This window comes from Mytilus californianus, unplaced genomic scaffold, assembly GCF_021869535.1.
Source record: "Mytilus californianus isolate M0D057914Y unplaced genomic scaffold, xbMytCali1.0.p SCAF_5, whole genome shotgun sequence".
Taxonomy (NCBI): Eukaryota; Metazoa; Mollusca; class Bivalvia; order Mytilida; family Mytilidae; genus Mytilus; species Mytilus californianus.
Window position 1 is genome coordinate 92,504,091 of NW_026262701.1, and position 15,110 is coordinate 92,519,200.

The 15,110-nt window shown below is 32.4% G+C and overlaps 1 protein-coding gene across 1 annotated transcript; it reads right to left on the reverse strand.

Annotated features, from left to right (window-relative positions):
* Nucleotides 1–2,738: 2,738 nt before the first annotated feature.
* On the reverse strand, nucleotides 2,739–11,422 carry LOC127703283 (ileal sodium/bile acid cotransporter-like). Its single transcript, XM_052207804.1, has 3 exons — nucleotides 10,610–11,422; nucleotides 9,539–9,710; nucleotides 2,739–7,840 (listed from the first exon to the last, which is right to left on the reverse strand). The coding sequence occupies exons 1-3, from the start codon at nucleotides 11,189–11,191 to the stop codon at nucleotides 7,149–7,151; spliced, it is 1,446 nt and encodes a 481-aa protein (XP_052063764.1). The 5' UTR covers nucleotides 11,192–11,422; the 3' UTR covers nucleotides 2,739–7,148.
* Nucleotides 11,423–15,110: the final 3,688 nt, after the last annotated feature.

The following is a 15,110-nucleotide window of genomic DNA, read 5'->3' on the forward strand; positions in this document are numbered from 1 at the left end:
ACAAGAATATACTGTGGATTCATTTATTTTCGTGGGTATCAATTTTCGTGGATTGTGGAAAACTTGCATTTACGGGGATATTTGATTTCGTGGTATTGCCAATCTCTGCATATAAAGCCTATAGAACATTTGCTATTCGTTGAACATTTAAATTCGTGGTTCACCTGTACCCACGAAACCGACGAAAATTGGTATCCAACGAATAATAATGAATCTACAGTATATGGTTTAGGGGTGGGGATCTCAACCGTTTACAAGTTCTCAAACAGGAGGGGGTTGGGGTGACCCCAGGGAACTCACCTTTTATTTCATTTGATTTGTTTCATTGTCCCATACAAGAATATCTATGGTTTTGGGGTGGGGATCTCGACCGTTTACAAGTTCTCAAAAAGAAGGGGGTGGGGTGACCCCAGGGGACTCGCCTTTTATTTCATTTGATTTGTTTTATTGTCCCATACAAGAATATATATGGTTTAGGGGTGGGGATCTCAACCGTTTACAAGTTCTCAAACTTGAGGGGGTTGGGGTGACCCCAGGGAACTCACCTTATATTTCAATTGATTTGTTTTATTGTCCCATACAAGAATATCTATGGTTTTGGGGTGGGGATCTCGACCGTTTACAAGTTCTCAAAAAGAAGGGGGTGGGGGTGACCCCAGGGGACTTCCCCTATATTTCATTTGATTTGTTTTATAGTCCCATACAAGAATATATATGGTTTAGGGGTGGGGATCTCGACCGTTAACAAGTTTTCAAAAAGAAGGAGGATGGGGTTACCCCCATGGACTTCCCTTATATTTCATTTGATTTGTTTTATTGTCCCATACAAGAATATATATGGTTTCGGGGTGGGGATCTTGACCGTTTACAAGTTATCAAAAAGAAAGGGGTGGGGGTTACCCCCATGGACTTCCCCTATACTGTGGATTCATTTATTTTCGTGGGTATCAATTTTCGTGGATTGTGGAAAACTTGCATTTACGGGGATATTTGATTTCGTGGTATTGCCAATCTCTGCATATAAAGCCTATAGAACATTTGCTATTCGTTGAACATTTAAATTCGTGGTTCACCTGTACCCACGAAACCGACGAAAATTGGTATCCAACGAATAATAATGAATCTACAGTATTTCATTTGATTTGTTTTATTGTCCCATACAAGAATATCTATGGTTTAGGGGTGGGGATCTCGACCGTTTACAAGATAATAGCACATTCTCAAATTGAAGGGGGTTGGGGGACGGGGGTGACCCCAGGCACTCACCCTATATTTCATCTGATTTTTGTTGTTCTGTGATCATTTCTAAAGACTGTGTGTGTCTATCACTTACAATTTTCAAGTTAAAGTCATTTGAAAATTTTAAAAGATAAAATCTCAAAGGTTTCTATGGTAAACCCCTCCCTTCTTTATGCCCCTTAAAATACCCCTTTAGAGACCCCAATGCACAAACGATTGGTTGATGGCTCCCCTAGACATGTAAATCTAACATTTTTAGAAACCCTAAGTAAATCTGACAAGGGGTTTTGGAGAACCGCTGCGGACAAGTTCATCTTTAATGTGGCGGAAGAAGAAATAGAAAAAGAAAAAGAAAAAGAAGAAGAAGAATAATAAAAATAATAAGAACTGAGCAAAAACAATAAGTCTCCAAACTTTGTTTGGGAGACTTAAATATATATGGTTTAGGGGTGGGGATCTCGACCATTTCCAAGTTCTCAAACAGGAGGGGTGACCCGAGGAACTCCCAATATATTTCATTTGATTTGTTATATTGTCCCATACATGAATATATATGGTTTAGGGATTTGGATCTTGATTAACAAGTTCTCAAACAGGAGGGGGTGGGCGTCCCCAGGGACTCCCCCTATATTTCATTTGATTTGTTTTATTGTCCCATACATGAATGTATATGGTTTAGGGGTGGGGATCTCAACCATTTCCAAGTTCTCAAACAGGAGGGGTTTGGGTGACCCCAGGGACTCCCCATATATTTCATTTGATTTGTTATATTGACCCATACATGAATATATATGGTTTACGGGTGGGGATCTCGACCGTTTACAAGTTCTCAAACATACATACATGTATATGGTTTAGGGGTGGGGATCTCAACCATTTCCAAGTTCTCAAACAGGAGGGGTGGGGTGACCCCAGGGACTCCCCCAAATTATTTTCATTTGATTTGTTTTATTGTCCCATACAAGTATATATATTGTTTAGGGGTGGGGATCGCGACGGTTTACAAGATAAAAGTACATTTTCAAATTGAAGGGGGTTGGGATGACCCCCAGGGACTCACCCTATATTTTGATTGATTTTTTTTTTATTGTCCTGTTCTCATTACTGAAGACTGCATGAGTCTATCACTTACTGTTTTCGAGAAATAGTCATTTGAAAATTTAAAAAAATAAAATCCCATAGGATTCTATAGTAAACCCCTCCCTTCTTCATGCCCCTCGAAATACCCCTAAATAGACCCCAATGCACAAACAAAAGATTAATGGCTCCGCTAGACATGTTAGTCTAATATTTTATGAAACCCTAAGTAAATCTGACAAACGGTCAAAGTTGTCTTCTTAGACGGTTTGAGTGGATTCGGTCCGACTTGTCTCGGGGACGAGTTGTCCACATTACTTTAAACATCCCATCAACCTCGATTTCCGCATCTGTTTTATGACCTCGTTTCATTCATAAAATAACAACAACCTTATTTGGCAAGATAAGTTTAAAATAACCGCCCACTTATATAACTTTATTTCCTCTATCATAGAGATTTGTTGTACATGAACAATATTCCTGCGCATTTTGCCATTTGGGAAATATAAATATAAACGACTTGTAATTACCGATTTTCGGCGATGAAATATTTCATACAATTGTTCTTTGACATCGTAGCCAAATGCACAGGGGATAATAAACTACGTACTGATTTCTATTGAGCACTACTTCCTATGTGCAACTTCAAAAGTTTTGGGTAGTTCGACGATCATTTTAGGTTTTTCTGGTCATATTTTTTGTATTCCAGAAATAAAAGTATTAAAAAAATGTCCAATTAGTTATAAATAACATAATAGACAGCTAGATAATAATAATGGCACGTATTTCAGCATTTATTGGGTAGAACACAAATCTAGGGTGCTCGCATAAGGCAGCTTAACTGCCTAAAAATCATTCAGTAAAAAAATTAAATGATTGAAGAACTTACTTTATTGACTTTGTTGCAGTTCAGTGGATGAAAAAAATCTCATATTTGTCTATCTCCCCAGATTCACATTTCATGCATCATAAAAGATAAGTACTAGTTCAGATCTGCTACTAATAAAATTAGGCAATTCTATGATGTTGAAAACTATTGTTATCTCAGGTAGTAATTTTTCATGTTTTATGTTTTTCAAAATAAATTTTTCATTTGAACTCAAATTCACTTCCTACCTTTAAATGCTTCTGAACATATGTTTTGGACCTTAAGTTATCTGTTAAAAATAAGAAGAAAAATACTTCCTGTCTTCACAGGGATTGATTTATTCTTTGTCCTGCTATAGCTCCTATTATTTTCTAATTTCATCTAAAGTCTAAACCAAATAAAAATTTGAAAAAGCAATACACATAATTTTTTTTATAGGAGCTAGGGACAAGTTTTTTTTCACACAGAAAGAAGAAATTCATAAAAAATTTCAACCAGATGATTAAAATAAAAAAAAAAAACTATCATCAGTTATCTAACAATTTAACATTTAGTTATCTAACATTCAGTCGTTAAACAACATTACATTTGTACTATTCTATTTTGATATTCTTTCTTTGATTAGTTTTAATGTTGTACATTATTACAATTTTATAGCTGCCAACACAATAAGTTGAAAAGTTGAGTACCTATCAATGTCTGAGAATAATCACCAATCTTTGGCAAAATTTCTTGTTTATCAGCGGTGCTTGAAACCACAAACTGATGGTTAGAAAGTATCAAATATTGTGGACCAAAAAAACAAGATATACAAAATAAAACTACTGAGAGACACCTGTGCATTAGGTTATCTTGGAATATAAAATAATATTATAAAGTTGTAATTATTGCCATAATAATATTAGTCAACTGGTTAACATTAATAACTAAATACTGCAAAATAAAACAATAACTTACTGATAATCCAGTTCACACATGATCAGATCTACAATAGGATGTCCCCCATCCCTTCAGTATTCACTATGTTTACTGTGAAATAGGGTTAAACATTATAAGTGAGTAACTTTTTATGTTTACAAGTAAGCAACTGTTTCGATTAAATTTTAATTTAAAAAAAAAACTTCTACTTTTAAACAATGTAAAAAATAATTATACAACATTTAAGTTTTGTGACTATTAAGTCCATAGGAAATAAAATGAATACACTAAATTTATAACAAGAATATGTGTCCATAGGACAGTAACAATGCCTCATTCACATTAAGACTTGTCCATGTTCAGTGAAAAGTGAAATCACATGGTCAAAACCTTAAATTGGCATCGTTTTTAAAAGTTCAAATCAAAATGAACTTGTTTATGTTATGACCATACATTCCTCTTGAATTAGAAAAACTACTGGGTAACCATACTATGTAAGCATATATTTCTGGATGAAAAACTGATGCATTAAAAAACAATATAATTGTCAGATCTAATAATGCAGATAATTCATACAGCTATTTCTGTGTGAGACAAAAAGTAAAGATAGAATAAAAGTAATTATCTGAAAGATAAAATTAGCTCCTTGTATCAAAATTATTTCTGTTCTCATTTCAAATATAGCATGAAGTACTGTTTGAGCAACTATTAACAAATAAAATATTTACACTTTCAATAACAATTAACATATAAATATATATATACTGTTTCAGCAACTTTTAACTTATAAAATATGAATCTTAATAACTGAAAATATAAATTTAGAAACATTTAAAATATCTTTCTATAAATTCAAACATTAAATAAAATAAATAAAAAGTTTCTTCTATTTCATCTAAAACTGAATAAAATTAGCATAAACATGTGCATAACAAAGTAAAACTAGAAACAAACAATAACATAATACAGAATTAATATTCATTTCATATTTTAATTATGGGTATAATTTATAGGGTTTGATTCTTTTTGAAAATAGAAATATTTCTAAATATGTCTAGTAAGTGTTTGTTTTAAGTAAAATAAAAGGACAAATATACATGTTATGTACATTGTATTTCTGTAGATACCTAAACATTCAAGCTAACCATTAAGATTTTTTTTTATTTATAATAAAACCTCTGTGGTCCGACACTCCAACTGCAATGAGGTTATAATAAAAATTATTCCTTGATTTTCTTCCAACTTGATAAGAATTTATTGCATACTGAAATTTGTTAGAAATGAACTCATTCAAAATTCAGAATGAACATTTTTCATTGAAATGGAAAAAATGTTATATCAAAAAAGATTCAAACTTACAAATTCATTCATACAGTTTTGTATTATTCAAAATTATCAGTAAATTATGTGTTCTACAAGAATCACCAGTCCTTCACCTTTCATCTGATACCTTAATTACTAAAATATATGCTATATAGTTTTAGATTTACACCTATGCGTAGGAACTATTTTGTTTTAAATGTGTACTACTTTCAAGTATGTTCTTTTTTGACCGGGCCCGAATAGGTGGTGTTACATCGTATTTAGTCTATCCAAATTTACTTTTGCAAAGAATTCCGCTCAAGCCGGTGCTAGGGGCTGTCTTAAACTTGCAGTGTGGTGAGAGTTTTTTTGTTGTTGCTCTGTGTTGAAGGCCTCACTGTGACTTTGAGATAAAGAACAGCAATAAAAGCACTGTTCCTTTGCTTATTGTATGTTTTTTTGCTGTGCATGTACTTATTTTGTGTCATGGATGGATACCCCATATCCTTTTTTTTCTATTACAAAACAATTGGTGCATGAGGGCTAAATCCAGGAATATAAATTTAATAGCTTATGAGGCAATTGATATAAAAAAAAGCATAAAAAATAGTTGCAGTCATACATAAAACATTTAACACAAATACAGGTACAAAAAATGTATACAATATTAATTAAGATCTTTTTCACTAATCCTGTCCCATCAGAAACAATTATGATGATAAATATTATAAATTCAATTATCATTTTATACAGTCTTTAACAAAAGTAAACAAACGCAATACAAAAAAAGCATCAGCACCAACTTAACAATTGAACAATTTAGATACATGTATTCAATAAAACATTTACAACATAAAAACAACAGCAGCCATTATTAATTAACATCATACAATCTTTTCTAGATATACAGGGTTGCTTTAATTTAGCTTTAATGAAGCTTGACATAAAACTTATATTTATATATAACATAAATCTATAGCACTGTCTTTAAAATATTTAAAACATTTACCAAGTTGCTCCTCTTGACATTGAAATTTTTCATATATCTCTTTGTCTTTGTTTTTGTGACCAAAAATAATATGTTAAGCAAAACTAACTTGCAGTTTCTTTCAAATGTCAGCTTTTCTATCATTCATTAATAATGGTTCATCATTAAGTACAGATTTTCTTCTTTCCATTCAAAGCCAGTTGAACTAATTGAATTCCTCTTGGACACACTTTTCCATTTTTCATTATTCACAAGTTTTATCTGCTTTCACTTGTGTTCTTTTTGTTTGGTTTCATGTATATATTTAAAGACCTTTTTAGACAGCCCTTAATCCCTGTCACCCCACTATTCAGAATCTACTTACTGTGGATTCATTATGATTTTTTGGATACCACTTTTCATGGATTTCATGGATACAGGGGAACAACGAATTTAAATGTTCAACAAAATTACAAATTTTCTGAAGGAATGTATGCAAAATCTGGCAAAATTTTGAAATCAAAAATTTTTCATCAATTCACGAAAATTGGTACCCACACAAATAAAGAAATCCTCTTTTATTGTATAGTTTTAGACTTACATCAAACAACAACCAATAAACATTTTATATAAACTATAAATTCACATATTTCCTTAGTAAAACCATGCAATATTACAGATCATAGCACAACTTATGATGATTCTGAAAAGAAGCAATTGCTTATACAGACTATATATATATATATATAGCTATCAAAGAATTGGATGATTGAATGCTTAAAGATGGTCTCCCTTCCCTTTGTCTTCATCCCCTTTAACTGTAATAGGCACCTCCTCAAACTTCATTTCTACCACATTTTTATCCATATTGTCTGGATAAGTGTCATCTAACATGGTAACAACAGTTTCTGGTTGGTGTAATGTTTTCTTCTGCATTCTTTTCCTAATCATATGAATTATGATAGCTATGACCATAGGAAGTGGTGTGAAAATGGCACTTGTAATAGGTGGTGTTATACTAATGTCTGAATCAGGGGGAGGTAATGACACTTTCAACAGAACAATAGCAATGCCAGTGTTTTGTATTCCAGTTTCTATGGCAATGGTGAGTATGTTTTTCTTGGATTGTCTTGCAATAAAAGCTACGATGGCACCAAAAGCGAATCCTAAATAAGGTGCCAGAGCTCCTGATATCAGCACAACAGGAGTCATCACCTTAAATATATACAAATTGGCATACACTCCAACTGTAAAGACAAAGACGAGAAACAGAGCTGTGACGTATGGAACACATTTCACTATGTTCTTTGCCCAGTTTGGTTTCTTTTTCTGGATTAGGATTCCAATCCCAACAGGAATGAGTAGGCCAAGTAAAGAGTAGATAATGTTTTGATAAGGAATTTTTATGGAATCTGCTCCCTTGTAGATATAATTTATTCCTAGGGAATATAACCACATAGGAATAAAACCTGAAATAAGAGAATCAGTGCAGTCAGAACAACAACATATATTTCACTGTGACTATCAATCGTTTGACAAATGAAAGACCTTTTATTATAAGTAACTGTTAACTTCCTTTTCTACTTTGTTCTGTTAATTATATACATTTCCTGAATGAAGTCATGTATCTTTTTTTTTCATTTGTATAAACTTTATACATAATCAATTATTTATTTTTCCAATGTAATAAAATGACAGTTAATGATATCAATTTTTCAATATAACTGTACTTAACTTAATTCTGCATTTGCATGTTTTGTGTGTGCAATATATTCATGAGGGTCTGAAATGGCTTCATTTTGTATTCTCTAATCTTTTACAGCAATTTTTCTCTATTCTTTATATTTTAGCACCCAATTATTCGCTATTCTTTTTAATTTTTGTCCATTTTCCTTTATTCTCTTTAACCCGATCTACACCCTCATTCATTGAGATTTGGTAGAAATAGGTTAATAATACGAAGCCAGGAACCCTTTCAGTTTAGTGGTTATCAGATTATCAGAAACTGAAAGGGTGGTTATCATCAGTTTCCTTTGTTATAAATAAAGGGGATCAGCTGAAGGAAATGTGAGGTAAAGATCAATGAGGCATCAACCCAACATGAAGATGCAGTTGCCACCATACAGAAGCCCATAACAGTGGCTTAGATTGTGTGTAAGCAACAATGCTCATATGTTATATCACCCACATTGACTCAATATAACTGGTACAAAATTGGCCCTCCCCTATACTTTATGAAGGGAGGCATCCACATTGTTTTCCATTCATTTGATGTGTTTGAGCTTTTGATTTTGTAATTTGATAAGGGGACTTTCCATTTTGAATTTTCCTTGAAGTTCTGTATTTTTGTTGTTTTACTTTTTGTTTATGTGACTACGAGCCACATCATGTATATTATAGGTTACTGAACTTTGGCTGCTCGTTGTTTCTTTTGAAAAGTTTAAAACCTTTTAAGGTTTACTGTTGGCTTGTGCTCAATGTTGAAGGCTACAATTACTATGTGACTATTACATATATTTTCTAGTCCTGTAGTGAAAAGATGTTGATATGTTCACAATAGATCATTTTTGCAGTGGTAAACAATCAAACAGAGATCAAAATTAACTATGTAACTGTCACATAAACTAGGACCTTTTGTACATCAACCTTCCTTATTAATATAAGGGAGCTACCATTTGATTTTTATGGGGGGGGGGAGGGGGGCTAGGATGAAATTTGAAAAAAAAAGGCAGGACAGAAGTTTTGAGTAAAAAAATAAGGCAGGATGAGCAACTTGGCAAAAAAAAAAAGGCAGGATGACAATTTATGTAAAAAAAGTCAGGACAAACTAATTAAAAAAAAGGCAGGACCGAAAAGGGTGAAAAATAAAAAGGCAGGACAGAGATTACAACTAAAAAAAAATGCAGGACAAAATTTTTCATCCTAGCCCCCCCATAAAAATCAAAATGGTAGCTCCCTAAGTACAACAGAACAAACAAGTTTATTGATTACTTGATAAAATCAGAGGACCATTACATTTACGATATACATGTAGATTTTACAAACCCTAATGTATGATGTAATTTAATTGATCCTGTTAGATTTTGCATAACATTTTTCAGAGTTTTCCTGTTGGAAAAAAAATATATGTACATGTACAAATGACTTTACGAAATACATTTATTTACCCAAACTGGCAACTGTGCTGACAAAAGTCATTGTTACACTAAGTGATACATCACCATCCAATAAATGTGTATAGATATTACTGGCAGCTCCCCCTGGTGAACAACCCATGGCAAATAAACCAAATGCTAAAGGAGCATCTAGTTTAAATGCTAGACCAAGACAAAATGCTATCTGAAATAAAACAAGGTACAATTTAAACTTGTTCCACTCAAATGCATGAAAGTACATGTTTATTAGCATTAAAACAGCACTAAACAAGTTACAACATAATATTGAAGGAAAAAAAAATTATAATAACATGTAATGATGGTATATATTTGTATTTGTATGTGAAGAAAATCAACATATTTTTTGAATACATGTACAAGTAGACTAGATTAAATTGTAATTGAAAGACAAGAGTGACAATGATTCCAATAATGAAGTTGGTTAATAAAGCTCCTGGGGAGAATACTGCTTGAACTTTCCTGAACACTTTTTCTCCTACATTCTATTTACCAAAATTTAACTTGATTCAGATATTCTCGCAAAAGATAATTTGTCAAAGAATTTAAATTTGTATTGAAAATAATAAAAAATAATTAAAATATTTTTTGTGTATGTTATTGATTTTTTTTTGTCTATTTATTGAAATGAAAAGTTTAAAAAAAAAAAACACATACCCACTACCCCCCCCCCCCCCCCCCCCCCTTTGCCACAAAAAAAATGTTGAATGGTCACTGGTAGATTATTTGACAGAAACATCGCAACAACTCTTTACTGGTTAACATGTACACATTGGTTAATATGTACATTGATTGATTGATTGTTATTACAAACAACCGGACAATCAGATTTATAGTACTATATATCTTTGTCTCTGATACAACTGTGTGTACATTTATAATCAGTGAAAGTGCTACTTAAGTATTACTAGTACATTTTTGTACATGTATTATTGTAACTTGCTTTTGCAGCTAGATTAGCTAGATTTGAATGAAATGTCTAAGGTACATATTGGTTTTGACATCTACAACACATATATCATGACATCTTTAACTTTTTAATTAACCAATATATTAAATACTGACCAAAGGCATGAGTAGAAACTGTGAAGCTAATCCAGTCAGTGGTGCTATTGGTCTCTTTAGAGTAGACTTCACTACATCTAAATCAGTCTTACATCCCATTGCAACATTTGCAAGACATACAAGTATGATAATAGATACAGTAAAGGCAGTGTCGATAGGTCTACTGTCTCTTTTTACCACAAGTTTGTAGGTTTCTGTGTAATCATACCAATCCACATTATCTCCCCTTAATGTCCCATTTAAAGATTTGTTGACTAAAAATTTAAGAGCTGTTTCGCCCAAGAAACTGCCATAAATGGTTACTGTTATGTTACTTTGTTTATTTTCCGGAATTAAAAATATTTCCTCGGTGGCTTCTGCTACCTCTGTATTTGTAGAGACGGCTTTAACACCAACGGGACCCTGCTCGTGAGATTCGAGAAGTAAGCTCACATTAAAGATAAAATTCTTCACTTCATCGTCAAAAATTGCATCACTGTGAACATGCGGTTTTATTTCAATTGTTCCTGCACATGCATTATGTGGCATTGATAACAAAATGCATAAAACAACAAAATTGTGCACCACTAAATATTTCTCCATGTTTGTCCCCTTTTCTTGACCCTTGATTATAATATCCGGTCCTATTCCTGTGAAATTTCCGGTCCTAAACTCTCAGTGCGTCCATTCTTATCTTCTTTTTAAAGTCGCGAATATATCTGATTGAACAACATGTAACCAATTTCATACTTGTGTAATATCGTCTGTAGGTAATATATTTCATGTTACGTAATCTGTCATGAGGCTCCACACAGTTTTTCCTCAATAAAAATTGATCTGAGAATTAATATTATAAGAAACATATACATATTGTATTATATGTCTCAGATATTTATATAGTAGTCGCGGTATGTTGTTAACATTATATTCCAGAGACATTTATATGTATATGTGTGTGTGTGTCTCTCTCAGGTGTCTGTATATTCATCTTAAACTAGCATCAATGACCATAACACTTATTCAATTAATTCAACTGGTCTAATCATGGCATATGATTTTATTATGATACTATCTCTATATCTATATATAGTGTTTTTTAAACGTATATGCCATGATAATTAAAAAGATTAGAGATCTTACTCTCTCTCCATGATAGAAAGACCCGAATGTCTTAATTTACCCATAGATATAATGGCGATTATATATATGATTTACCAATACAATTGTTGTTTAACCGGCGTTCTTCTCTTCTACCATTTTTACTAAAGATCTCGAAAAATGACATGCGAGTCCAAATCATCAACCTGATTTAAGAACCTACCCAAGCTGCCCCGTAGTTTTGAGGGCTAGCCAAATTTCTCACCGGGAAGATTTGTCGCTAGTGAGTGATCGCTAATGTTATGATCTTCTGTATATTCCGGCAATATTTCTATATTTTATATACAGAACATCATGCATTTTTCTTTTAAATTCGTGCAGTATCAATTGATGTATTTCTATACAACGATTTACCACAATATCAAATAAGGAGATGTGCCAATGAGACAACTATCCACTCTGAGAGACCAAATGACGTAGATGATTGCAAATATAGGTCGCCGTACGACCTTCAACAATGAGCATAACACATACCATATACCAAGCTATGAAAGGCCCCGACATAACAAAATGTAAAACAATTCGAATGATAAAACCGACGGCATGATTTACAAAACAACAATCGAAAAACAAATATTATATACAGTAACAAACGACAACCACTGAATTTCAGGCCCCTGACTTTGGACAGAAACAGTGAAATAGAAAGAATGAAGCGGGGTTAATGTTTATCCATACAACATATTCTTATTTTCGTATTAAGTATGTGGTACGAAAGTAGAAAATTGAATATTCAGTGCAAACAATGAAAAACATATGTATCCAAATCCTGTACCCAAGCGCATGTGATACCATTGTGCACCTCATATTCCAGATTTCTTTTGGCGGGTAATGAACATTGCCAGGATGGCGTGGAAAGAGTGCCTTTGTGACCTTTGCTCCAGTACCTCAAAAAAGCTAGTTGTCTAGTATTTTCTTCATCAGAATTTTAAAATGAGTTGCAGAAAGGACATGTTTAACTGAAAATGATGAAAAGAGACGTCGGATCCTGTGGTCTCTTGGTGGTCATTGATCGCTGTCGGTCATACTGGTTTTTCTTTTAGTGTAGACCAAATATAAATCAGTCCGTTGGTCTTCTCTTTTGAATGGTTTCACATTTTATCAACCAGGTCGCGCCTTTTATAGATTGGTATACCTTTTACGTGTTTTGTTTATTGTTTTGCTCTATATGCCCACAAGGGCCCTTAATTGGTAATAAAATATGTTCTTGTTCTTCTTGTTCTATTGTTGAAGACCGTAGGTACATACATGGCCTGTAATTGTTCACATCACTGTCCTTTGATCTTTATGGATAGTTGTCTCATTGGCATTCATGTAACATCACTTTATTTAAAAACAAATTCCTTTACTGCTTTTCTTCCGGAATCCATGATTAAAATAGTTGTTAGATCTTATTATGCAGACTTGGGGTTCATATGAGAAAACTCAGCTAATTTAAAATAATAGAACGCCGACGGAATTGGTCCTCGGTTAACATAAATATCTTTAAAATATCTTTGGAGGTCATAACATTATTTATAGGTGGTCCATAAATCACGTATGGAAACTGCAACGTGGCGTAGCTAAACGTTTTTTATTTGTAGCTTTTTGAAACAGTCGGCGACTTCCACGAATGAACTTTTTTTTTAATCTTAAATCTTCATTATTATAACTATGATAGTTCTTACATAATTCAGGAACTTCCTAAAACCGAATTATTAATTGAGGAAGTCACGGCCTAAACTCGAATTATTTTTTATCTTTTTAAGTAGAATATTCACGGGTTGACTTGTTTTGCTTCCTAATCATTCATTTGATTCTTGGAATAACGCTATATGTTCTGCACAGGTTTTAATTGTGTTCAGTTCCGTGAAGTTGACACTACTGTTAAGTAAGTTTCATCTGTGCCGAATACTATATTGTTGCCTATGAATCCTACATATATTTCCTGTTTATATTACATTGAATTTGTTGTTATATGTATATGCCATTGACCCTTTATATAATTTGCGATAAATAAAATTGGATGTGAAATTTGAAATTTATTTATTTCTATAAGAGGATTTGCTACTCAAAGTTTTAGAAACAACATTACAATGAATAGAAAGAAGGGAATGATGAAAAAAAAATTGAATGAACAAATAGATACAATTGTGATGAACAATTAAAAGTGATGGCCACGAGAATATACAATAACAGGTACAAATGAATAAATATAAAAATAAAGATTTGATTGATGATTGTTGCATATGGTTGCTTAACGTCCAGTGGAAAATATTTCATGCATGTTCATGGCGAAATAACGATTTGAGATTAATGACATGAAGAGATTATGAATACAGATGAAAGGCACAAGTTAATGAGTTAAGAAAATGTCCAGGATAACCAATAGAACGAAGCAGTTCACGTCTGTATGAAAGAAAATTGTTTCAATAAGTAAGGCCTTTTTCATACAGAATATGAGGTGGTTTCCCTCCTTTATGAAAAAAGCAAATATGTTTAATGCATAACCCTTTTTTCTTTGCCGTTTGCTCTTGTAAAAAGTAAAACCTTATCTAAAATCCTGGATCAGCCACAGACAACTAGATATGATTAAGGTCCAATGAAGGACAATCCTTTTTAGATAAATATTTCCAACCTATGAAGCTGATTATATTTATAACCATGGGGGGGTACTATGGGTATATTATTGATGGTTATGTCATGGAAGTGATCTAGTACTCCCATGGTATCACCAAAAGCAATAGTTCCAGCAGTCAAATATAATAAATCTTGATTATTTTTTTCACCAATAGCAATAGTTCTAACAGTCAAATATAATATATCTTGATTAATTTTTTCACCAATAGCAATAGTTCCAACAGTCAAATATAATAAATCTTGATTAATGTTTTCACCAATAGCAATAGTTCTAACAGTCAAATATAATAAACCTTGATTATTTTTTCACCAATAGCAATAGTTCTAACAGTCAAATATAATAAATCTTGATTAATTTTTTCACCAATAGCAATAGTTCCAACAGTCAAATATAATAAATATTGATTATTTTTTTCACCAATAGCAATAATTCTAACAGTCAAATATAATAAATCTTGATTAATTTTTTCACCAATAGCAATAGTTCCAACAGTCAAATATAATAAATCTTGATTAATTTTTTCACCAATAGCAATAGTTCCAACAGTCAAATATAATAAATCTTGATTAATTTTTTAGAATCACTTATCCAGTTGAAAACCACTGGTTTAGTGATATCTAATTTAGTGAGGTGAACATATAGCATAACTTGTGCTTATGGAAAGTTCTCTATGTAATCATTATTAATGGTATAGAAAAACAAATGATATGGATTATCCATCCATGACACAAAATCAAGCTTTTG